Source organism: Micropterus dolomieu, linkage group LG18 (genome assembly GCF_021292245.1).
Source record: "Micropterus dolomieu isolate WLL.071019.BEF.003 ecotype Adirondacks linkage group LG18, ASM2129224v1, whole genome shotgun sequence".
Lineage (NCBI taxonomy): Eukaryota > Metazoa > Chordata > Actinopteri > Centrarchiformes > Centrarchidae > Micropterus > Micropterus dolomieu.
Window position 1 is genome coordinate 30,264,492 of NC_060167.1, and position 24,460 is coordinate 30,288,951.

Sequence of the window (24,460 nt, forward strand, 5' to 3'; positions counted from 1 at the left end):
ATATAAAATATCAGTTTGGCTTAATTTAAAGGCATTAGCTGTGGTTCCCACTGAATAAGTGCTTAAAATTAAAACCCATAACTCAACCAACAAGTAAAATCACTGTTGATGGTCACTGGAACGTGATCAGGCTCAGTCTACTGTAGTCCCATCACATCATATACTCCAAAAAATAATGATTATATAGCTAGATATACCCATGAAGTAGCAGCTCTGGTCATATGTATGACTATCACTTAAAACCTGAGTAAGAGAACACTATAACTATTACTACTACTACACTCATTATTCTCAGTGTGTGTGTGTGTGTGTGTTTCAGGTGTAGTCAGGGCCAACAGATATATTTAATAACTGCAATTAAAAGCAACTCCGCAAAAAAATGTTTATTTGCACACTGCCTTCAGAAAGACAGACAGACAATGTTTTCATTCCAAGACTAAATAATAATATATTTTTTTAAAAGAATATTTAACTGATCCCAAACATTTCAAAATATTCACAGTTACTTGAGGAAACCAAACAAACAAAAATAAAATCTGATATGGAGAGGGGGACGGGAGAAAAACTTACATCATTTAAACTGAATCAATCAAAAGGTTTAAAATACAATACCAACCATAAAACTAGTCAAGAACAGAAATGGAAGGTCATGGCTTAAAGAGGTTTCACACACTTCTACCAACCTAATAAAGGTCATCCTATGTGCGTTTTGGCCACATTACCAGTTTCATATGAGGATATAATTGTGGAAAATACACTGAACAAGCATACTAAAAGAACTGTACATACTCTGAACTCGGTATTGTTCAGTTTCAAGCATGTCAAATCTGCCAATCAAGCTCATGTCTTGTGAGCCCCAAAACGATGATGAATGTGGAAAAGAATCTCTAGGGTTTCTGCTAGAAATACTGTCTAGGGGAGTAATTTGAAAATAAATGTAATAAAGCTTTTTTACGTTTGTTAGTTGTAAAATGTTAATTTGTTTTTAAATGTGCAGCTTTACTGCATTGAAATTACAGTGCTTTTTAAAAAGTATTCTACCCCCTGCTCATGTCATTTTTAAAACCCTGTGTCAGAGTGGATGTAATTAGACTTTTGACAATGGTAATGTTAGAGAGAACTGACATCTGGACCCCAGGACAGTAACATTACTGATTTTTCACCCATCTGACCACAGAACCCTCATTAACTTGAGTCTCCCACGTCTTCTAGGAGTCATCACAGATGTCCTGAAGTTGTTATATTTGTTTTTTTAAAAAGTGGCTTTCTCTTTGCATCTCAGGCATGAAGCTGCAACTGTTAAAGCAACAGTTGTCTGAACACTGTCTCCCAACTCAGCCATGGAGCCATGGAGGTCATCATGACTGACCTTTGGGCTCCATGGGATATTCTGTGTCCTACAAAAGGTTCTAGTATCCTTCTCAATTGGGTTTTTCCAGTTACATTAAGATACACAAGTCATATTAGATACAGGTTATCTATATTCAACCCATTGTAGGAAACCAATTATTTCCCTTCCCCTAATGATTTACGTGTGTCATAGTAAAAGGGGTACTCACCCCCGCCCCTTTTTTGTTTTGCTAGTTTTATTTTTTCCACTAATATTTTATTCAAAAAGCATAAGTCTACAGGGAAGTGAATACATTTTTTTATATAAAACAGTGAAATCTGTCTAATGAAATCAGGGTCTGGTATACAAGGCATATTTCACAATCTCCTTTTTCCATTCCTGCACCTACCAATTCACTTAAATGCTACGAGTCAAGCAAACACTAAGAAAGCCACCACAGCTCCTGCAGTGATCATTTTACATCATTTACTATGAATTATTTTGTCCAAAAGTCTTCTGGTTTACTCTATTAAATAGTGTACACACCATACATGGCAACACTGTTGGCATGTTGTCCAATGAAAAGATGCAGAACATATAACAACATTTTTGGGCTGAAAGAGACATCATTTGGGGTTAAATGACCACTCAAAAAGTGTAGTAACGGTGAGAGGGCGAGGGTCGTAGATTCCTCAAGTAAAGGTGTGAATCAACCAACCGCACACTAACCACACAGTGGACTAACAGAATTCAGCTCTACCCATCCCACTGCCCAAAATCAGACACAACAGTTAGCAGAAAATCCATTCACCAAAATAACATCTGAGAAGAAACACGTCTGGATTATAATGTCACAGCACCGGGAATGCCTTTGGTGATTCTTCAAATAATCAAATCATACTATTACAGTCCAGAGGTAAATCTGTAAAACATCCTTTATCACCACCAAAAGAAAGACAGAAAGAAAAAGAAGAAAATGGGTGGTCTCCACTGCGGCCACAGATTTCCTTCTCTCTCTGCTGAAGCTAAAGTCCTTGCAGCGCTCTGCAGTTAGTACAGATGTTCACTTTCCTCTTAACCAAGAAATCACATGTTGACGCCCGCTCGAGTATGAGTGGGTCTTCATTCGATAATGGATCTTTGGGGGGCAGTCCCTGGCACACAACGTACTTCTCCAGCCCCAAGAGCAGGTCGACCACCTCAGTCACCGAGGTTAAGCACGCTGGGTGCTTGTCGTACAGCGGGTGGGTGGGGAGCAGCGGCTGCTTTTGGACGGTGACCTGATAGCAGAAGCCTGGGTCGATCAGCACCATGGTGTCAGTCATGCCCGACTGTTTAGAGCACTGGATGAGCTGCAGCTGCGGGCCCTCCACCATTATGGCATACCACAGGATTGGCAGTACAGAGGAGCGCAAAGAGTGGAGCAGTTTCATTAGCTGGTTTTCAATGTCCGCACCACTCCCTGCTGGGTTATCAGCCAAACTGAAGATCTGTGTGATCTGCAGAGAGCGACAGAACGGCAACAAGTGCACAAAAGGTTTAGCATTATTTGTGGCTATTCAGACATCTATAAAGTCTCAGCAGGACACTTACCATGGGCAACTCCTCTTCTTCTTCTTCCTCCTCTTCCTCTTCCTCAACATGCTTCTGACCATCTCTACCTGCGTGGCATTTCTCTGCATTCCATCTGCTGAGCTGGTCCTGGTTTAAGAAGGGTGAACTCATGAGCTCAACTAAGCTAAGCTCATTGTATCAAATCATCTTTAAGCTTCAGTTTAAACGTGTGTGTCTATTGTTTGGATTATTAGACCATGGAGCGGGCACTACATGCTCACACTCAGCTGCCAATGTATTACTGTAGGCAGACTGAGCTCAAACTAATACAGTCAAACACAGCAGTCCTGCAATATGACCCACCTTCAGGAAGGTTATAAAGTTCAAGATGTAGTTTTTAATATTCTGTTTACCTTTATCAGGCATGCGACCGGCAAAGGGCAAAAAAGCAGGAAAATATACTGAGACCACCCGGCACCCCGATTAAACTGGCGGCGGATCTAACATAGAAGGTAAAGCAGGAACCATGACAGTAAGTTATTTAATGGATGTGTTGCAGTGGGAATCAAAGACAAGGGTCTAATCCACTGCCCCATCGCAACCTCTATAATAATTATTATTTTGTATTAATTTTTACCAAACTTCAACAGCTAAATGTGCAACATGAAACATGAAATAATTGAGTCTATAACTAAATAATGTAACTACTAACTTTCAAATTAGTTCAGTAGAAGTTAATAGATGATTTTTAATGAATAAGAGACAGCAGCAAAGGTTGTCGCCTGTTTAAGACCTGGTGGCCTGACTGTTAAAGAAACACTTATATTCTTCAGGAAACTCAAACAGCTGATCAGTCTCTATCTGTTCATAAACTGTAGGAAAAAGTTTGACATTTCAACTCTGGCAGCGGGCGGGCGTGTGCATGAGACGACAACGACCGCGACAGTTTAACGGGATCGCGCCAGTCACACAGAAGCCATTGCCATGGTTACCTCGCGGAGCACTTGTTTGCCTGTCTGTTGATGAGGAGCGCGGAGCGACCCGTGTAAAAAGGCCTTATATAGCCTAAACCTTGTCACAACCATTCACAAGAAATTAATTAATAACGTGCCAAAGCCTTTAACATAAGGACGACTTAAAAAGCAACCATTCACACAGCAAAGTGTATAGGCTACATGAGTGATCAATAGACAACAAGACATAGCTTCTAACAAGCAATAATCAAAACATTCCCAATTTATCTGATCCTTATTGTCAACTCAGTGTTGGGCAAGTTACTCAGAAATAATATTACCTACTAGTTACTTAGCATAGGCTATAGACCTACTGCTTAGAAAAGTAATATTAGCTACTCTACTCAGGCCCACTACTGGGTGATGGCCTAATATAACGACACTCTCTCCCAATGAGTCCAAGCATCACTGGCAGCAGCGGCCGGAGTTTCTCGGAGTTTCCGGAGTTTCACGTTGCTGTGTTGCTTTAGCTGATGCTTCAATTAGCCTAAGTATAAATGTAGAACTGTTCGTGGCTGAAAACTTTTGCTGGTCGCACAAAGTTTACAACGGACGACAATGTTCTTTGCATCTATGACTGTGACACAGTAATGGCAATGACGTTACTTACAGCTGTTGAAAATACCAGTTGTCCTTTAGCTTCTTGGCTAACAGCTGACTTTAACAACATAAGGTCCGGTGCCGCTGAGCTGCAGCGCGGTCACGTCAGGGATGATGCGTTCAGTAGCGCACCGTTAATTGGATTAGTAACTGTAATAATACAACTGTTTTGGAAATAGTAATCTGTTACATTACTCTTTACTGGGATAAGTAATTTTGCAGTAGGCCTACTGGTGCCCAACATGTTACATACCACTGATGCGTGAGAGCGCCTGTGGTACACACTGCGCAGGTGTGGAATTGGCAGCTGAGCGTAAACGAACATCCTTGATACTTAGAAAGGAAGAAAACTTCACACACGTCAACCTAGATCCTTTCCATTTCACTAGGCCAGGTTCTCTTTTTTTTTTTTTTTTTAATTATTATTATTATTATTATTATTATTACTACAGATTTGCAGACGTGCATCACATTTTCAGGTCGGAAAATCCGGAATTCCGGATTAATCCGTAAAAATCACATCCCTGCTTTATTTATATAAATGGGGTGGACAAAATATTGAACACCTCTCAGTGTAGCACAACATAATTCAGCAACACTAGAAATCATAACCTTCAAGGTGACCATACAGTTGAGTCAAAACCTCTTTAAAATAGTTTAATTTTAACCTTCATGAAAGGACAATTTACTGCAGGGCTTTCATATAACACTGCATTAGCTTTGGTTAGGTGTACCTAATAAACTGGCAACTGAATATATGTGAGCATATTATACCATATTAAATAATTCTTTAGTGTATAGGAAGATGTTTGCAAATATGTGACGAGCTGACACTTGCCATCTTGTATCAACAATAAGCTACGTCATAGATTGCTAAAGCTCGGCATATCAGCAGCCACTGAGGTAACAGAAGAGTAACCGGCTTAGATGTGCAACAGCTGACTTGGGCATGGAGTTGAAGCATTGCAGAGATTCAAGTTATGGGACAGCAGTCAGAACAGAAAGAGAATGAAGAGCAGAGAAGATCGAGATGATTTACAGGCATTTGCTAGCCACTGAGCAGCAAGCAAGCAGGGGCTTAATCAGCATGAAGTGGGTTTGGTATTGGGCGAGGTTGGATCTTTGGCCAATAGATTTTTTGTTGCTCAATTTAAAATCCCCAAACTAAGTGTCTTTATATGTGCCTCATCAGCATTCAAGACACAGTATACGTGACACAAATACTAAAAGCAGAATTTGTGCACCATCAGTACTTGCAATAGAACCAGTAAAATGAGGCTTAATTCACAGACTTCCTGCACACCATACTAAACAACATAAAGACAGCAGCACAATTTTGGAGAAATGTGTATAAAGTTATGCACAAGACATCTATTGCAGAGTATTTCTATATGATGGAATGGTGCAGCCTGAAAACAAAGCATGTAGTCTTGGGCTTACATATGTCACTCATTTTTACATTTAGCTTCAAAGACAAAATGCCAGCAAACAGATACAGAATATGCATGACAGTCCCCCTGAACTCAACTACTTAAAAGGTGGGGTGCGATTCTAATCCAATACACGTCTTTGTTAAGGTGAATATGTAAGGTGGTATGTGTGTGTGAGCGAGGAAAAAAAAAATCTGATGTGTGTACACAGCCCTGGCTCTGTAAATGGGAAAACAAACAATGTGGCTCGGACCGAGCCATACAACACTGTTCTAACCGTGCCCACCATGATTTTTGTTTCAGGTAATGTTAAATTGACTTGCCCTTCCTTTCTAGACATGCTGTTGTTGTGATGTCTGAAGCAATTTTCCTGGCTCTGGGAAACCGTCTCGTCTCTCTGCACGTTAGCTTCGCAGCACTAACTGCAGTGAAAGGTTTGCTAGACCAAAAACTAGCTAATGTTAGTTACATTACTGTATTGCTGTTCACGCCATATAATGGTATTGGATTTCTCCAGAATAGCGCACCTCACCTTTCAGCGTCGGCCGATGGCCGTGCTGTTTAGACTACACAACTTGCCGTCTTGTGACGGGAGTCTTGAAGTTGTTGTGGCGTTCACACTACGACTGATGACTGATAGTAGACAGGGGGTCACACACTACACGAGTGACAGCGGCTGTGTCACCCGAAGGCTGGTCTCCAAACCACGTTTTTTCAAGAAAACACATGTGAAATGTGAAACGGAAAATGAAGCAAACCTTCACATTAAACAGCTGTTGTTTGTCATTATAAAGATAGCATTTATAAAGACAAAGAATCTGGGTGAAAGAATGGATTAGCACATGCAGGTAGCACGAACTGTCTGAGCTACAGAGAGGTGAGTAAAAAATGTTCTGCAGTGAAAAGTAACTGCCTGCTCTGCCAGCTGCCTGCCCTCATTGGCTGGATGTGGACATCGAGTCGGCCAACTCCCCGAGATATTTGGCTGGCTGGCGTCTGCGATGTGCCCGACATGCGTCTGGGAGCCGTTTTGATGTGTCGTTGAGTAGTTCACACATAACGACATGAGGCCGCCGATCGATCGCCGATTTACCTCTGATCCCAGCCTGACGGTCGCCGAGCTCACCGACCGGCAAATCGGCCTAAAAATTGTGTAGTGTGAACTTGGCTTAAGGCTCAAAAAACAGTGACTGACTGTGTCATGACGCATCAGATATTGACCACGAGAACAAATTAAAGAAAAGCTCAGAAGAGAGGGGTGTCAGGCAAACAGCCTCGCAGTGATTTGCATCTGTGTTGTGGAGATTAAATTATCATTTGGGGGTGGCCTGGTTCCAAGTGGTTAAGATGCGTACCATATAATTGAAAACATACCCAGTGTGATTTTGTCCGGCTTAGTTGCATGTCATACACCCTCTTTATGTCTCCTGTCTGTTTCCATCTACTGTCAAACTGTTCAATGGAAAATAAATGCCCCCAAAAACTGTCACACTTAAGTTCTGTCGCATGGACATGCCAACAAGAGAGCATAGGAGGGGGGGAGGAGCAGCACTCCAACTTGAGACAAGACAACACAAATAGACACAAGCGTACCCATGCAAAAAGATTCATCAACCATGAATGGAACATTTGGGTACAGATTGCATTGCCATAGATTGGTTAACATCCTGGTCAAACAGAGTTGGAACCAGGCCTGAATTCATCACACTGAGCCACAGACCAAAGAACAGCATGACCACAGGTTCAGAAGGAAACGGACATTAAGGTAACAGAGTGTAAACAGGATGCCAAGATGACTCATGATCAGTCAGGTTTAGTGCTAATAAGCATTGGGCAGCAAGAATGTGTACACAATCAGCCAGAAAACTGCAACTACCTACTAAAGAGCGGTGGGACACCTCAAGCAAAAGGCTCCTGAACTTGAAACATAGAGACACTACTAGCAATCACAAAATGCATTTTTGACCTAATGGAGAAAAATAGTGCATTATTACTAAAACAAATATGAAGGAAGAATGTAAACTTACTAGTTCAGAGCTGTGGTGGCTGATGTGAGAGATTCTGTCAAGGAGTCCGTTCCGCTGGTCGAAATCCAACTGATTCAACTGCTGAAAGACAAAGTCAAGTTGACATTCTGCTCGGTGAGCTAAGCGGTGACGTGACATGTAGATAATAATCTGTTTTCAAACCTGCATAGATGATTGGTGGTGTCTTAAATTCAGCTCATAGGGATATTTACTACCACTGGGAGGCTCGGAGCTCCAGTTCATCTACAACAGAGAAACATAAGCACCGTAAATAAAATGAAATAAAACAGAAATTCTACCTTAACTTTCTAGTATAAATGAGTTTTCAGGGGCGGCTGTGAAGACGGTGGTTCGATCCCCGGCTCCCCATGTCTGCATACCGAAGTATCCTCGGGCAAGATACTGAACCCCCAATTGTGTGAATGTGTATTTCTGTTTCTGATGGCAGAGGCACCTTAGCCTCAGTGTGTGAATGTGATCTGAAAGAAGCACAGACCATTCACCATTTGTTGAGATTTTATCTGCAGGAGAATGCAACTGTCTTCAACACTACCGCTGCAAGCAAAAAGAAAACATAAGAAGAAGTGAAGGCCAAAGGCTGTGGTAACTCACTACTTGAAAGTTGCTGTCATCATCTTCATTGTCAGTGAAGTCTAAGCCAGACTGCGATCCTTTGTTTTTCTTTAAATTTGACTTTCGGCTATATGTGTAGTGAGGTCTAGGCCTGCCGGGCAGCATCGAGCCATCTGGCCCATAGTCACCTTGTCCCATCTGGAAAGGCAGCAAGTGTCTCTGACAAAAATAAGCAGAGAGATATTTCACAACTACAACACTACTTCATCATTAATGCAAGAAACAACAAATTAGTTCAGAATTGGTAGGATCTTACCATCGCCTGTCTCTGACACTGACGTAGTCGACACTTCTGCCTCTTCTTGTTACTGCCTCCAAACTTGGGTTTGTCTATACAGAAATCGCATGTGCCGCAGTCTTTCCTGCAGAGACAGGCTTTACATTCTCCACAGGATCGCCGCTTCCGCTTCTTATGCCACTGAAAAAAAGAATAAGAGAATGTAGCACAGAACCCCCTCGAAAACGAGATGGTGCATCACAAGGGGTTTATCCTAATAAATAAATTTGAATTAAATACAGCAGGGTTTGAAATATATAGGTGGAAGGGGCATTATAGTGAAATGTTGTCTGTTATCAAATTTAAAACCCTTCAAAATAAGTCTTCTAAACCTTTGAAAAAAATGGAATTCAAGTATATGATACAGAGGAAAGACCACACACGCACACGGGGAAATTAAGAATGCCAAACAATCTCTTTGAGTTAAAGCAACGTCATGTAAGATTGTTTTTTTTTTGTGCAACTTGGTGCCCCAACCGTTCAAGATGGTCTAACTGTAGACCTCCACTGTGAAGTCGCTTCCGGTGCAGGCTCCGCTCTCAAGTCGGCTCCACTGTCAGGACAGGAAATACACGCAAAATATACAAAATAAAACTGTGCGATTTGACAGGAAACGCATTCAAAAATTATAAAATTAAATGATGTAGACACTTATGGGAGAAGGGATTTTGTCGCTGACTTATATTTAATTAATCATTCAACATTGTAAGGGAAAACTAGTAGGCTAATTCCTTAAATATAGCATACTGATTTGAGCCTATTCTACTTAGCACTTAACATGCCAGTGTAGCAACAAAGCAAACTGTATGTCGCTTCAATAATTTAACTAGTAACAGTATATTTTTTTATTTTTTTTATTTTTATTTTTACAGGCACTATTTATTTATTCTGTCAAAATAACTCCGTCTAGCTTAACGTTAACTCCGTCCATAAAGCTAGCCAAATCAATTCACAGAAAAACAGGACGTCGTTGATTAAGAGTGTAACTTAGCCTCTGTTCCAGTCTTCTTAAAACAAATAAATAAATAAATAAAAAACACCACACACTTCTCATTAATAATCTCCCTTTGAGGTGTAATATACTATGGCATTTTACTCAGCTGAATTGCTGAACTGTGGGCACTGGACTGCAGTTATAATCTGAGCTTTGTGGGGGTCTGTAATATAACGAATGCTACCGGCAGATAATAAACAATTAAATAATAGCTTGAGCCGAGACAGACAGAGAGACTTTTATTGCTCATTACATGGTCCAACACTTTTCTCACACAAACCGCAGCCCCAGATGTCTGCGATACTGCAACAAAGTTTAAGTTTCAAAAGCCTGAAATAAACCAACAAAGACTACTGCTCAAGGAGACACCGCAAATACGCCCTTTATGGTATCATCTTAATTATTAATCATGTCATTATGACATTTATGCGGTGCGCAGCATTTGGAAAACTTGTTTATTTTAGTGTTTATCTTATTAATGTAAATAATAACTTGAATGAAAATAAATTTGTGATTAAAAATAATGGTTGCTGGTAAATTCATTAGTGACCCCCACAGATGCGTGATTTTACTGTTTCCATAAGAGCTCAGACCCTCCTTATGGGAGCTGAACTCCCACGTAACTAGAACCCTGCTGGACTCTATGGACTACCAAACTGTAACATCTGTAAAAATGAACACACATGCAATACAACATGTATACCTGTATCGATAGTTCTGTAAATATCCTAAATATCCATTTCTTAAAAATGAATAGAGACACTTCCACTTTACTGTAAGACGTGCAGAGTAGCGAAACAACCGAGAATGCATCACGTTACGTCTGCAGGGGACGTAAAAAAACAGTTTATTTATGGTTATTTCCTGTCCTGACAGTGGAGCTGACTTGAGAGTGGAGCCTGCACCGGAAGCGACTCCACAGTGGAGGTCTGCAGTTAGACCCCTCAATTCAGAGTGAAATTCACCGCTGTTGTTCAACATCCAGTAAGTGCCCAACACAGGACATAATAATATTACTTCCTGAAACTTGGGTGGCAAGCTAGCCAACAAAGCTAGACAGTAACCAACGTAAGAGCACTTACAGTATCGTTACTAATGCCCAAGAGTGTTATCTAGTAGGGCTGGACGATATGGCCAAAAATGTTATCACCATGTCATACCAAATGTCAAATCATTATTTCTTTCAAGTTTAAAGGCTGATTTTAGCTTCTGAGAACCAGATGATTAATTGTGTGGTTAAACTTTTCTTTATGGTCAGAACGTGACAAACACTTGATGCCAGACAGTGGATCAACTCATATATCTGAGGTAGAACATTCAAAACCATTATGATAAAATCTTTTTTTCAAAAAATATGATTACTAAATCATCATTTCAGCCCCTTTTCCTCAACAAAATAAATGTCTTAATAGAAAAATTAAGTGCTAATTCATTTGTGGTCCAAATGAATTCAATCAAACATTTATTGACAATATATTGAACATTTGTTATTGTTATTAATTGTTATTGAGGAAAATTGTATTGCGATAATTATCATTATTGTTTTATTGCCAAGCCCTATTATCTAGTAAGTTTGCTAACATCAACTAAAGATTTATGGCTAGAACCTCTGATTCTGAACCTCTTTTTTGACAACTTTGCTGACACAGCCAAACATTAAGCAAGCGCAACACAAGACACAGCAAGCCAGCTAATACATTACTAAACCAACAGCAAGAGGGCCAGCTTACGCCAACGAGTAACAGCCAGTCCGATATTTACTCTTGTCCGCTCTCTTGCTTGGTCACTCTCTCATTTTTTTTTCTTCCTCTCTTTCTTCGATAATGTCTTCTTTGGTCTCTTCGCAGCCTCTGCCATAATATCCATACTGAGAATCCCGAGCTACCTTCTTCCAAAGAACTTAAGATTGTACTTTATATACTTTTTGCTTCTTCTCATAGCTTGCGTGCTAAAGAGATTTGTTGGTGTGATGTGGCACTGTAAAGCATTACGCTGTCGTCACGATACAAATCCTGCCCGGGATTTCAATCTTACACAGTGCCAAAGCAAGTGTACCCGGCCTGGAATGACAACGACAGTGATGCTATTCACCCTATTACAAGTCAGTGAACCATCAAAAGTATTTTGAAGCTGTTAATTTAAGATAAAATGACTACATAATGTTGCTTTTACGTGACAATTGTAACATAAGTTTTTTTTCGATGAGACAGTAAGTGTGTTTCCATCCGTCTGATTTTATGCGCATTGTCCATTTGTTCCACTGAAGACACAAAAACATCAGCTGTGTGGGGCGATGAGGAGACTGTGACCTTCCTCACATTAACACATGAAACAAATATGAATGCCATCACATTTTCCACATTGTTTTCCATCATTTCAGGTTGGCTGGCGCTCTTTTTATCATGGCCAAAAGCCACGTTTCGACCAAAGGAACTATACCCCAGAAATAGGAACCTTTGGAGGAACTCACTGCGTTTCCACCAAAGGGACCAGGGTCTTACAGCGAACAGCTCATGGAGTTTCGCTAAATACTGAGTCCGAATTTGTTGTTTTAAGTTTTCATCAGTTAGGAAGTTTTTACACAGAGCCGAAGTCGGTCTCCTCTTCTCCAAAACAAGCGGAACAGCTGATTACAGCAGGTAATAAAGCTTGTTATACATCAAGTTCCTCCGACGCTCAGGCGGACACAGACATGAGTGCAGCTGATCTGCATCTCTTGTCGGCTGGAAATGTTTTAATGACCTTCGAAACTGTCGCGATTTTATTTTTGTGTTGCTTTCTCTGTGCTGGAATTATTTTATGAACGTGATGGCTTTATCCAGTTTGTTGTTAAACAGGCATGTGATTGGTCAAGGGCAAAAAAGCAGGAAAATATACTGAGACCGCTCCACACCTCAATAAAACTGGCGGCGTCTCTATTATAACATGGATAGTAAAGCAGGACCCATGACAATAACTTATTTGGTGGATGTGTTGCAGTGGGAATCAAAGACAAGTGTCTAATCCACTGCACCATCGCAACCTCTCTATAATAATTATTTTGTATTCATTTTTTTTTTACACTCAACTGCTAAATGTGCAACATGCAACAAGAAATAATTGAGTCTATAACAATAATATAACAACTTACTTTAAAATTAGTTCAGTAGAAGTTAATAGATTATTTTTAATGAATAAGAGACAGCAGCAAAGGTTGTTTTGTGTATTGATAAACTGTAGGAAAAAGTTTGACATTTCAACTCTGGCAGCGGGTGTGCGTGAGAACGACCACAACAGTTTCACGGGATCGCTGTGTTGCTTTAACTTAGCTGATGCTTCAATTAGCCCAAGTATAAATGTAGAATTGTTTGCGGTCAGAATTTTTTGCTGGTCGCACAAAGTTTACAACGGACGACAATGTTCTTAGCATCTTAGACTGTGACACAATAACAATAACATTACATACAGCTGTCGAAAATACCTCTCTCTCCCTGTTCTCCAGTCTTCCTTTAGCTTTTTGGCTAACAGCTGACTTGAACAATATAAGGTCCGCTGAGCTGCTGAGCTGCAGCGCGGTCACGCATTCACGTCAGGGATGATGCGTTCAGTAGTGCAGCGTTATTTGGATTAGTAACTGTAATAATAAAGCCTAACTGTTTTGGAAATAATAATCCGTTACATTACTCTTTACTGGGGAAAAGTAACATTGCAGGATTACTGCCCAACACGTTACGTACCACTGATGCACGACTGTGTTACACACTGCGCAGGTGTGGAATTGGCAGCTGAACGCAAACGAACATCCTTGTTGATACTTGGAAAGGAAGAAAACTTTAAACATGTCAGCTATAGATGTCCACAAATCCTTTCCATTTCACTCAGCCAGCTACTGATCTGATGTTCATTTATAAATTTTGCTCATGAATAGTGGTTACAAATAATGATGCTTGTGCATCGCTTTGTACATGCCTACAGCCTGTGTCAGCTGGTTAATTTGCTTAATCTTCGCAGGTCTTTAGACCACGGTGGAAACGCACACAACAATGGGCTGAAGTTCCTTGAAAAGAGATCCACGTACCTTTGGTGGAAACCTGGCTATACAGAGCAAACAAACAAACAGCAAAAAGGTGCTGCAGATGTGCTTTCTCTGTGCTTTCCGTTTCTATGAATGTTTTCAGAAAAGTCACCGTTGACAAATAGATAATGTTTGAGTCTGTCACTTTAGGCAATCACATCTTCCTCTCTGTAGAGGGTAAATTAATTTTTTTTTTTTAAAAACTCACATCGTCGTCATCGTCCGTCGACATGTCATCCTCATCATCAACGTCCACATTAACTGAGAAGTTCTCTGTGTCGCTGCTTTTGAGACTCGGGTGCTGTGTGAATAAAACAGTCAGTGAGAGCAGGAAAAGGCCGCAGCAGTAATATTGGAAATTATAAATGCAGACACATAATTTGGTCTCGTACTATGAAACGTTACCTGTGAGTCTGTAACTTCACTCTGTAAAATAAAATTGCTGTTGTTAGAACTTACATGAATTCAATGAATCATTTGGTGTTAAAAGCCACGATGCATGATTACACTGTTGACACTGCAATTACAACCCGTGCCATACAGTGTGCACAGTCTGTATTTAAATGTGGACAATTTAGAACGAGTGAAACAAGTCTGACCGCGACTGTAAAACAAATTTTTGGCCTACAGTCATTTTATACAAAAGATTTGCACTTCTATAAACAGCCAACAATGAATATTAACTTAAAGAGGTCATATTATGCTTTTTGGCTTTTTCTCTCTCCTTTATTGAGTTATATACCTTTTTTTGTGCATATAATAGGTTTGCAAAGTGAAAAAGCCCAAAGTCCAGCCCAAAGGGAGTTCCCATCTCCCACAGAAAACTCTGCTCTGAACTGCCTGAAAATAGCTGGTTTGTAGTCCAGCCTTTTCCCTTTGATCCCTGTGATGACACAGCAAAAGACATGCCCTCAAAAACAACGGTGGAAAAACTCTCTGAGCTGCAGCACACAGTGACAAGCCTGCTGCCTCTCTTCTGCCTTCCAAACATTAACTACCCTCCAGGCAGTCAGTGGAAAATAAAGTTGTTACTATGGCGTAGAGACAGAGCTCACGTAACACTTGGATGAAACTAACAACTATGGATGAAAGAAACATTTGTTATAGATTAATAACTCACCACTCTGAAACTCTTGCTCCAGTCCATGTTGCTAAGCTGGTCAGGGGATATACAGCTGCACCGAAGCCGTGTTTCCCAGCTTCTCACGACCTGCCCTACTCTGCTTCTTACTGGCTAGTAGTCCTTAAGTAGGAACTGCGCATGTACAACTCCCAACAAAGATCTTGTAGAGGTAAGATGTATCGCTCCATAGCTAAAACAAAGCGTTCAACACAGAGGGTGAAAAGAGGAGCTGCAGCAATGTGCAGTATGACAAAAAATATGGTGTTTTTTGAAAATGAAAATATGTAAACCTGTTCTGGTACAACCCCTAGATAAAATTTTGTACCTGAAAAAGAGCATAATATGACCTCTTTAACAACCAAGCAGTGGAAATCATGCTTGAAAAGCTTTAAATATGCCATCGAAAGAATTGTTATTATAACCGGTGGGAAGATCTACAAGTAAAAATGTACCAAGACATGTACATTTGAGCGGATTATACAAGCTTTTATTACCTGGAAACTCATGCTGTCATCATATGGTTCAGTAATGTCATTATACGGCCTCTGCTGCATGAAGCCTCCACTTCCAGGGCCCTGATGGAACACACATGGTGGAAAAAGCCCGAATGCAAAAGTGACATAACAAACAAAAGGCATTAAAATAAATAACTGTCGTGTTCCTGGCAGCTTACCTTGCGAATAGGACATATACATTTCCGTTTCCGGCATATGCGTTTCCGAGACTCGGGGCTCTGCAGTCCATGCTTGCAGTTTGCACACTGCCCGCAGTTCACTGTGTTGTGGCATCCCACGCACTGTCCACAAGGAATCCACTACAGGTGACATGAACACAAACAGAAAAGCAGATTTGTTTATTCTAATGTACATGTCTCATTTGTAGGGCTGTATATAACGATTCTTTTTCAATTTGATTAATCTAACGACTAATTTTGTGTATACCAAAGGAAAAAAAAGTTGCCTATTACTCGATTAACATACCAATTTATCCTAAATAAATATCAAAAACATGTCCAATCAATATTTTATTCATGTGTTGAGATAATAACAACAGACATTAATTAGGCTACTTGACTTCAAACTTTAAATGTTTCTGACATGGATTTATTTCAATATTGAGTAATGCAGTATGATAAGCAAATGTATTTCTGCTTCAGTGTGGGTCAAAGAAAACAACTGAAACGATTCACAGACTCTGCAGACAGTCACAGATTGTGTGTAATGTTAGAATCAGCTGTATTCTCTCTCATATATAGCTGTTAAATAGACAGAAAATATGAAACGGCCGAACGTTAGATGACACACGGTGTAATGTTCTGTTACCATGACGGTTTATTTGTGTCTCTAAGAGAGAGGGAGTGGAATACGTTGCACATTAATCCTGCCAATATAATTAACAGTTAATTCATAATCTTTATCTTCTCTTAATTATAATACTTAACATACATTGTTTCTAATTGTTGGCTACATGATAAATAGAAGGCTTCAAATAGAACCCGTGATCGGACCACTACTGCTTCCGAGCACCTTGACTAAAGATTTGTCTAGTGAACGAGGATAAAAGGTAGCTCTCGATTCACACAGCGCACTGATAGACAACACTTTACCTTTCTGAAGCGAATCATCGGATGCTCTTTTGTCTTCGAGGCAGCTGAAATTCAAAACAAATAAACGTAGGATGAGTACACCTTTGTAAAATAATTTTCACGATTTTTGTCCTGGTTTGTTTTTGCCTCAGAACCATTCAGACATTTCACACTCAAAAACCATCATACCCCAACAGGTGGGACAGCAGGGCCTCTTCCTTTGTTTGTCATACCATGTGCCTGTGAAGGAAATATTACATTTGGCACAGACCCTGCAGAAGAAAGTGATAATGCTCAGTCCATGTGCATATAACAACATTTCACCACAAACAAACCCTTTTGACTGAATGGAAATACTCAACTGTCTTATTTATTACAGTTCCATTATTGAAAATTGAACTATGAACTGAAGTAATAATGGACTCACAGAGTGCTGTCTTCTGACCCAATTTCTCCATTTATGGAGGGAAGCAGGGCCGGCCTGGATGACGAGGGAAGGGGAATTTTAATTTTATCTTCGGCATGTGGATCCTCTTTGCGAGACTCTTGGTTTTGAGTTCCCATTGTACTGTGCATGGACACAAATGTCTGGTTGGAGTGGAGGTTTTTGGGCCCCAGATTGAGGGTGAGTCTGTGGTGGGAGTCTGGGGTGTCAGCTCCATCCCCTCTGTCAATCCAGCTGGACTCTGAGGAAGAACGCTCCCGGATCTTTCTCTAATGGACGACAAAGTGAGGAAAACTAACTGCTGAGACCGTCACATCTTAAATCTTTAAACTGATAAAAAGAGGTCAATACCTTCGCTCTGCTTCGAACTCTTATGGGTGGTGCTTCGCCATCGAGGAACTTTCCCGTCTTGTACTCAAAGGTTGACAAGTCAAGAAACCCCTCCATCACTGAAATCAGTTCTACTCTGCTTCTCACTCGATCACCCCTCGGACTGCGGAGAAAAATAGCGATAACAAAAAAGAGCTGGATGTCACCCGCTAAAACTACAACATCCAGTCACATGCTTCAGCATCTTCAGTCCTAATGGCAGTTAGGAAAAAAAAATGAATTTATTCATCTATTTCTAAAAAAAAAAAATTCAATTGAGGCACTAAACTGTATAATTATTATTTGCTTTGTGAGGACAGCAGCACCACTAATCCTGTTTACTTCTCTCCCCACACAAGCACGATATATTAGGATTATCAGCACGAGGAATGTGTTTCTGTTTGTAGTAGTCACTTAAAATTGATTTTCTGAAGTGTTTCACCCCCCTGTTAGAAGCAAGTAATTTCTGCACCGCTGCTGTCATGGTAACGCAACATTAGACCATGTGTCATCTAATGGTCGGCCGTTTATATTTTCTGTTCAGTTCAACGGCCACGCTTAAACTGACTTCTATTTTTTTTGATTCGGCATCTGACTAATAAGGTCTGTTATTATTATTAATATCATCAGCAGCAGTGATGGCATATTAAAATCAGTCTATTATCATTATTCTAATGTGCTTTATGTGTCTCTGTTTAAGGATGATTGAATAAAATAATGAAATTAATAATGAAATAATAAAATATTTCATTATTAATGAGACAAGTTTTTGATATTTATTTTGGATAAAATTGTTATATTATTCAAGTAATAAAAAGTCATCTTTAGAATAATCACAAAATTTAGATTAATTGATTTGAAACACTTGCTAGGTGCATCCCTAAAAGAACCAAGTGGAGGTAGGAGTGTAAATAGTACAAGAGTCAAAGGAGTGGCAGGATGTAGTTAAAAACTAGTGCAATCTCAACAGTTTAACTACTTTCAACACAACATTGTTGACCGCAAAATAAATACAGTATGATGAAGTATGCTCTGCCCCACACTATAATTTCTGTTATTGTTGAAGCAAACTGCGTTTTTACTATATAATCAACAGGGGTAGGTGGTTTTGTAAGATGACGTAAGAAAACCATATTTAATTTTCTTTTTACTCTTATAATAATTCCATATCGACTTATTTTTATTTTATAAGTTTGTGTTACTTTGTATTTCTACTATGTAAGTATTTATGGACAGACCAGAAGAATCCCGGAATCTGGTATCACCAAGCTAGCAGAGCAAGCTGGCTAAGTGATCAGGCCCTGTATGACAGAAGTACACAGCTAAAACAAAGAGCTGATGAAGAAATAGCCAAGCGTCAGGGAGAAGTGATATCCCCACATATCATTGTAATATCCACAAGAAATGACGTGTTGCAGATTTTATACAAATTTTCACACAAACCTCTGGTTCATTGTAGAGAAAATTGTTCTGTGCTTTTATTTTTATGCAATAAATATAATGAAATAAACATAAAATATATTTATAAAGAAGAGGCTACTTTTCCCCCCTTTTCTGTAACTGTATGTGGGGATGAGGGTCAACAGGGTACAACTGTAAAACAGTGGTCCCTTAAGCCAAAGGTTGGGAACCGGTGTTTCCCCACATAAACAATTTACTTGGGCGAGACGCCCAGGTACATTTGGTGTAACATTTTAGCATTTTGCAGAGAAACACAGAGACATTATTTGGTATTTTGTTACAAGAGGCAGACAAGTTGAAAATTTTACAAGCATAGACAGGTAAAGCAGCAGTGAATAGTGAACACACCAGTGCAGATGTCCCTCGGTACTACGTTGGTTTCGATTGTTTCAATAGTCTACGTCATTAACAAGCCTTCTACATGCAGCGCACCTGCTGCTTTAAAAACTGAATCGCAGGTGGAAAAATCCAAAAGATGACTTCTGTCTTTTCAGCGACTTTATGAAGCACACTGCTGATGGAGAAAGTCAGCAGAGCTGACACATGCAGGGAGAGAGAGACAGCGCACATGTGGGGGAAAAAAAGAGACCCTAAGGGAAAGGTAGGTGAGCTGATTCAAGTAGGGAGTAAACACTAAAAAGCTAAAATAAGAATGAAGTAGAATTAAAATGGTGAAACAAAAAACAACCTACTAGAAATAAAAATCTACCCCGCTAACACAGGCCAAGACTTGTGGCCTGAACAATTTCAACTTCATCCAAGATAAAAGACAAAGAATTTCCCTTTAAAATAAACACATCTAGGTTATGTATTTGAATCAAAGCAAATATATTATTTGCAAAGACAACGTAAAACACTGATGATCATAAAGTGTATATATTAAACACATGAACATAAAAGAACATACAGGTCATCCTGTCATGCAGATGGCTAGGCTTATATAACCAGGGTTGTTTTTGTGAGAGAAAATATTAGACCAACCAGAAACATCCAATCCAATCAGGAGGACCTAAGTATGAGAGGTACATAAACTGATGCCGGGAGAAATGTTGTTTTCTGAATCCAGACCCTTCATATATCAGATTTGTATTGACGCAATTTGAAGAATAAAGCATCTTATACCTCAGAAATGTCTTCTGTTTCTCTGTGTTTGGTTCCTACAAACCAGTGGCCTGTATTACAAAGGGAGTTCAACCTACTCGGAGTTAACTCGGGGTTATCAAATTCAGGGTTGACAAACTCTGACCTCCTACACTGGAGTTAAACAGTACTACAAAGGTGAATAAGATGTTGGTTAGTTGAGTCCGTGTTAACCCAGTGTTAACTTAATTGGAGTTGGTGCGCGTTCACATAAAAGAGGTTTGTTCGGCCGTGCAGGCAGAGTGTTTTTGCAACTCGCATGCACCGTATTTTCCCCAGAAGAATGCATGTTGGTAGTGTCAGGAAATTATGAATGTAAAGACACGTTAACGGCTAAATCTAATATTGTGGCGGCTGACAAAGCCAGGGAGGCTTGTTGGCATCGCATTGAGTAAATTTGTAGCCCAATTATCTTCACAGTGTTCTTATTGTAGTTCAAATCTCTATTATGTATTTTATGGGCTCTTCTTTTATGTGTAAGATGATTAAGATGTTAAGGTACAACTGCACATGAGGTCCATTGTAATAGAAAAAAGGAGAGGGTCAATAATCGTAGAGAAAATCTAATTTCTAAGATTAATCTACAAGTAAAAAACTTGACTATTCTTTGACATTATAGTCACACATTTATGAGAGAAACTTCACTTTGCAAGGCTGCAACACACACACACACACACACACACACACCGTGTAGTAGGCCTGTGTATGCATTGGAAAGTTATATTACTTTGTAATCTGACTTAGCAGTGAGGAAATACTCCTGAGTTTAGCCCACAATCACTATCATGCACCTTAAAAGATTTTGTCTTGGATTGGGTGTATTCAGAAGAAAACAGTGTGATTTACAATTTTTTGTGACATTAATTTCAGGGAATTTCCGATTTTTCTTATTGTAAATTTCACACTTTCATCAAGGATCTTTTTTTCCCCCTCTGTTATTAACCCTCACCCTGGCTCCCTATTTCTTGGACACGTAAAATAGTCTATCTAAATATGGAGAATTCAATTAGCTATAGTCTACAGATGGGCTACATCTAAGAAACTATCCCGTTAATTAATTAAGATTCCTCTCTAAAATCACTGAGGCTGCAGGGCTCGCTGTCTGAACGTAATGCTGTTGTGTTCAGAACTTCATTGCAACCGCAGTGGAACAAATCAGGATGAAATCTAAACATATTTTATGAAGTGGCGTGGATTAATATCCTACTTCTTATCATTAACACTGAGTACCGATGCGGTGTGTAGTCCACGTGCAGGATAACCTCGAGTTAACCATGAACAAAACTTGCTTGGAGCAGTTTAGAGATGTGGCGTAAATTGCCATGGCAACAGACCTCAGGTAACACCTATCCACCTTTCGTAGTACGGGTTAACCGGGAAGTTACACCCAACGTCACAAAGTTACTCATGAAGTTACCTGGATAAGCCAGTTACCTCGCTTCGTAGTACAGGCCACAGGTAGTGGTGATTTATTTACTTACACTTATTGAAGGTTAAACAAGAAGAAAATTAAGCACGACACTATCCAGTATTTACCTCATGTAATACACATCCTTCTGTCCCATGCTACTACCGGAGCGCCGAACAACTTCTTTGCGTTTCCAACCCTCTCCAAGTATTGGCCAGTCAACCCATCCTTCATCAGGATGTGAACGCTTACGGCGGGGAACCTGAAGCCTGGATATAACAGAGGAAATGGGAATTATTCATGTTAGAAATCTGTATAACCCATGGCAAAAACAAAGTGCACAGGAAGCCATCCTAGAAAATGTTAATATGCTAAGCTATGTGAGTTAATTTTCTTTCAATAGATTGAGGCACAAAGTTACCTGTAGGTTTTAGATGGGATGATTATTTCAAACAAATACAAAGACATTCAAAATCATTGGCAGTTCCTCAGAATTGATAAAGATCATGATGTGGCGCTTGTGCCTGGGCATGGCCATAAAAATCTAAATGTAATCCAAAGATAATGCTGCTCAGTGTCCAGACTACGGTACGGCATATAAAGGCTCTGCAGACAACCAAAACGTTGAATGAACATCTTATGTGACAGCATACTGCACTATTTTTACATGACAGACTTGAGTAAAACAACATTATTCAACCTACTGATAAATCTTGGTCAAGTTCTTCTCGGTGCCCAACACACTCTCACTCCTTTCACTTTCCCCTGCCAGGCTTTCTTCCTCTGCATCATTCCTATCAAGGCTATTGGCATCATCATCCTCCTCAAGTGGCTCAAACCAGTCAACAGGAGGCTCGCCACCAGTGGCCTTAGCTTCCATTGCCTCTCCCGGAATTTCCTCTACTGGATCTGAGCTAGGATTTTCCTTCATACAGAGTCTGTCTGAGGGTGCCAAGGGCTCCAGTGCTGGTGCTGCCTCAGAGGCGTTTTCTGCTTCACTGGTCTTCTTCTCTGTGCTTTGTCCCACATCTTCTTCCACAGGCTCTTGGCCAGTGGCCGCGTTCTCAAGTAGTTCCTCGTTCATTCCTGCACCAATTTAGGCGACAAATGGTCCAACGTGTTTCTCTGGAGACAAATAAGATACCCTCTACAATCGATCCTGGATACCATTCACAGTGGTGTATTTTCGCATTGTCCGTCGTGGATGTATTAGTTAGCCCTTGACCTTGGTTTGGGAAGGAGGCTGAGCTGTCAGGGTGATTGACAGTTGCTCACTTTTTCATCACTGCACCTGGGGGAAAAGAGAACGTTGTTTAGGACCAGAGTTCTAACACGCCGATGTCCAGTTCAGTATGTTAACGGTTAACCTAGCTTAATGGATATGTCACTGTAAGGTATTGTTAGCTTAAAACAACGAGCTACTCGATAGTAACGTGACTTAACGAGCAGACATTCACGTATGGTTAACACATCATTTAAAATTATTAACCACGCAAACTAACTGACGTTACAAACACGGGATGTATGCCCCGATCTAGATGGAAAGCTTCCGTAAATACATAGCTACCGCATTTCCACGGCCAGTTAGCTAACGTTACCGTTACCACTGGTATGCGGCGTTAGCCAGCAAACACAACGTTAGCGACACTAGCTAACCTCAACTGCTGAAAGTGCGGTTACTGCCGAAAGTGCTCCGATTGTCGGATGTTGCTGCCGATTATTTCTTAATACGTAGTTACGTAGACATACTACATAAAACAAGCAGTGCAGTGTCAATAAAGTTACTACTTACGTTAGGTTAGCTGGAGCGTGAACACTGAAACTCAATAGCAGCAGTAACGTTAGCCACCGTTAGCTATAACGTTAGCGTCCCCCCATCTAATGTTAATGTTATGCCTAAATTATTCCTCTGAGTTAGCAGTTGTGTATCGCTACTACTTTACAAATAATGGCGGTGAGGTGCACCTACAAACACACACACACACACCTTTAAAGTAGGGCTCCCCAGATGCTTGGCACTCTGGTCACAATAGGCACCGCTTCACTTTACGAGATAGTGCTGACGTAGCTAGCCACCGCGCATCAATAACGAAAACGGCGGCGGGGCCAACGATTAAAAGAACAGGGTCTGTCTGCAGTCTCGCAGGCTATACAACACACCCACTTCACCACCATACGACACGTCCCCTGATATAACTTCCTACTTTGACTAACCTTAACCTTGTTTTAACCCAAACTATGACCTTTTCCTAACCAAGTAGACGAGGCTGAAGTCAGCTTCCGATTCGGCAGTTAAGGGGAAAGTTAACTTACATTACGTTTTTTTGCACCTCTTACTGCTGTGAAAGCTGTTTGGCATTTTAGGCAAAGCCTTAACGCTATCTGAAACACTTTTTTAGACTTGGAAAAAACGTTATTTTATTTGTGAAAATGAAAAAAGGGAGATTTATCTGTTGCTGGGTTTTTTTCGCTTGTAGACCACATTAGACCTGGTCCAGATACAAAACCACTATGCCTAGAGCTCTCAAATCTGAACTAGATTGTCCCAGAGACACGTTTCTTTAAAACATATTTTCAGATTTGTGAAACCTTTATTCAATTTGTGAAAATAACGTTACTTAAAAGGGCGATTTATCTGCTTTTTTGTATGTAGACCACATTAGACCAGGTCCACATATAAAAAAAACACTGTACCTAGAGTTTTCAGATCTGGACTAGATTATTCCACAGACGCTAACGTTTCAATCAAACATAAGTTTCAGATTTGTGAAAACTTTATTCTTTTTGTGATAATACTATAAAGGCGATTTAACCATTTAACCACTGAGTTCTCAAATCTGGACTTTGCCTAAAATGCCGAACAGCTTTCACAGCAGTAAGAGGTGCAAAAAACGGACAACAGTCGCTCAGCAAGGTAATTCAACTTTCACTTAGGTTCCCCTTAACTGCCGAATCGGAAGCTCACTTCAGCGTAGTGTACTTCTGATACTTTTCGGCGCTTGACCAAACTGCGTCTG

At 40.2% G+C, this 24,460-nt stretch overlaps 2 protein-coding genes across 5 annotated transcripts in view; one reads left to right on the forward strand and one right to left on the reverse strand.

The window, feature by feature from the left end:
* Positions 1-24,460, forward strand: part of LOC123986935 (ras-related protein rab7) — a 93,306-nt gene that overhangs the window by 34,646 nt on the left and 34,200 nt on the right. The gene's annotated exons all lie outside the window — the stretch shown is intronic.
* Positions 1,633-23,636, reverse strand: mbd1b (methyl-CpG binding domain protein 1b). Of its 4 annotated transcripts, none has more exons than XM_046075357.1 (17): positions 23,236-23,636; positions 22,148-22,734; positions 21,572-21,712; positions 17,417-17,558; positions 17,048-17,334; positions 16,810-16,892; positions 16,642-16,685; positions 15,709-15,849; positions 15,530-15,610; positions 14,318-14,338; positions 14,121-14,213; positions 8,844-9,005; positions 8,567-8,746; positions 8,117-8,197; positions 7,955-8,032; positions 2,924-3,031; positions 1,633-2,829 (listed from the first exon to the last, which is right to left on the reverse strand). In XM_046075357.1, exons 2-17 carry the CDS (start codon positions 22,525-22,527, stop codon positions 2,356-2,358), a joined length of 2,496 nt encoding a protein of 831 aa, XP_045931313.1. In that variant the 5' UTR covers positions 22,528-22,734; positions 23,236-23,636; the 3' UTR covers positions 1,633-2,355. The 4 variants fall into 4 exon arrangements, with proteins under 4 accessions (XP_045931313.1, XP_045931311.1, XP_045931309.1 ...); XM_046075355.1 differs by having other exon boundaries at positions 7,955-8,035; positions 23,431-23,635; XM_046075353.1 differs by having other exon boundaries at positions 7,955-8,035; positions 23,236-23,635.

Excerpts from the sequence above, each read along its gene's own strand:
- mbd1b (XM_046075355.1), bottom strand. The coding sequence starts at position 22,527 with ATGAACGAGGAACTACTTGAGAACGCGGCCACTGGCCAAGAGCCTGTG. Across the intron at positions 17,335-17,416 it reads GAGTTCGAAGCAGAGCGAAG|AGAAAGATCCGGGAGCGTTC; the intron begins GTATTGACCTCT and ends GTCGTCCATTAG. Across the intron at positions 15,611-15,708 it reads GTATATGTCCTATTCGCAAG|GGCCCTGGAAGTGGAGGCTT; the intron begins GTAAGCTGCCAG and ends GTGTTCCATCAG.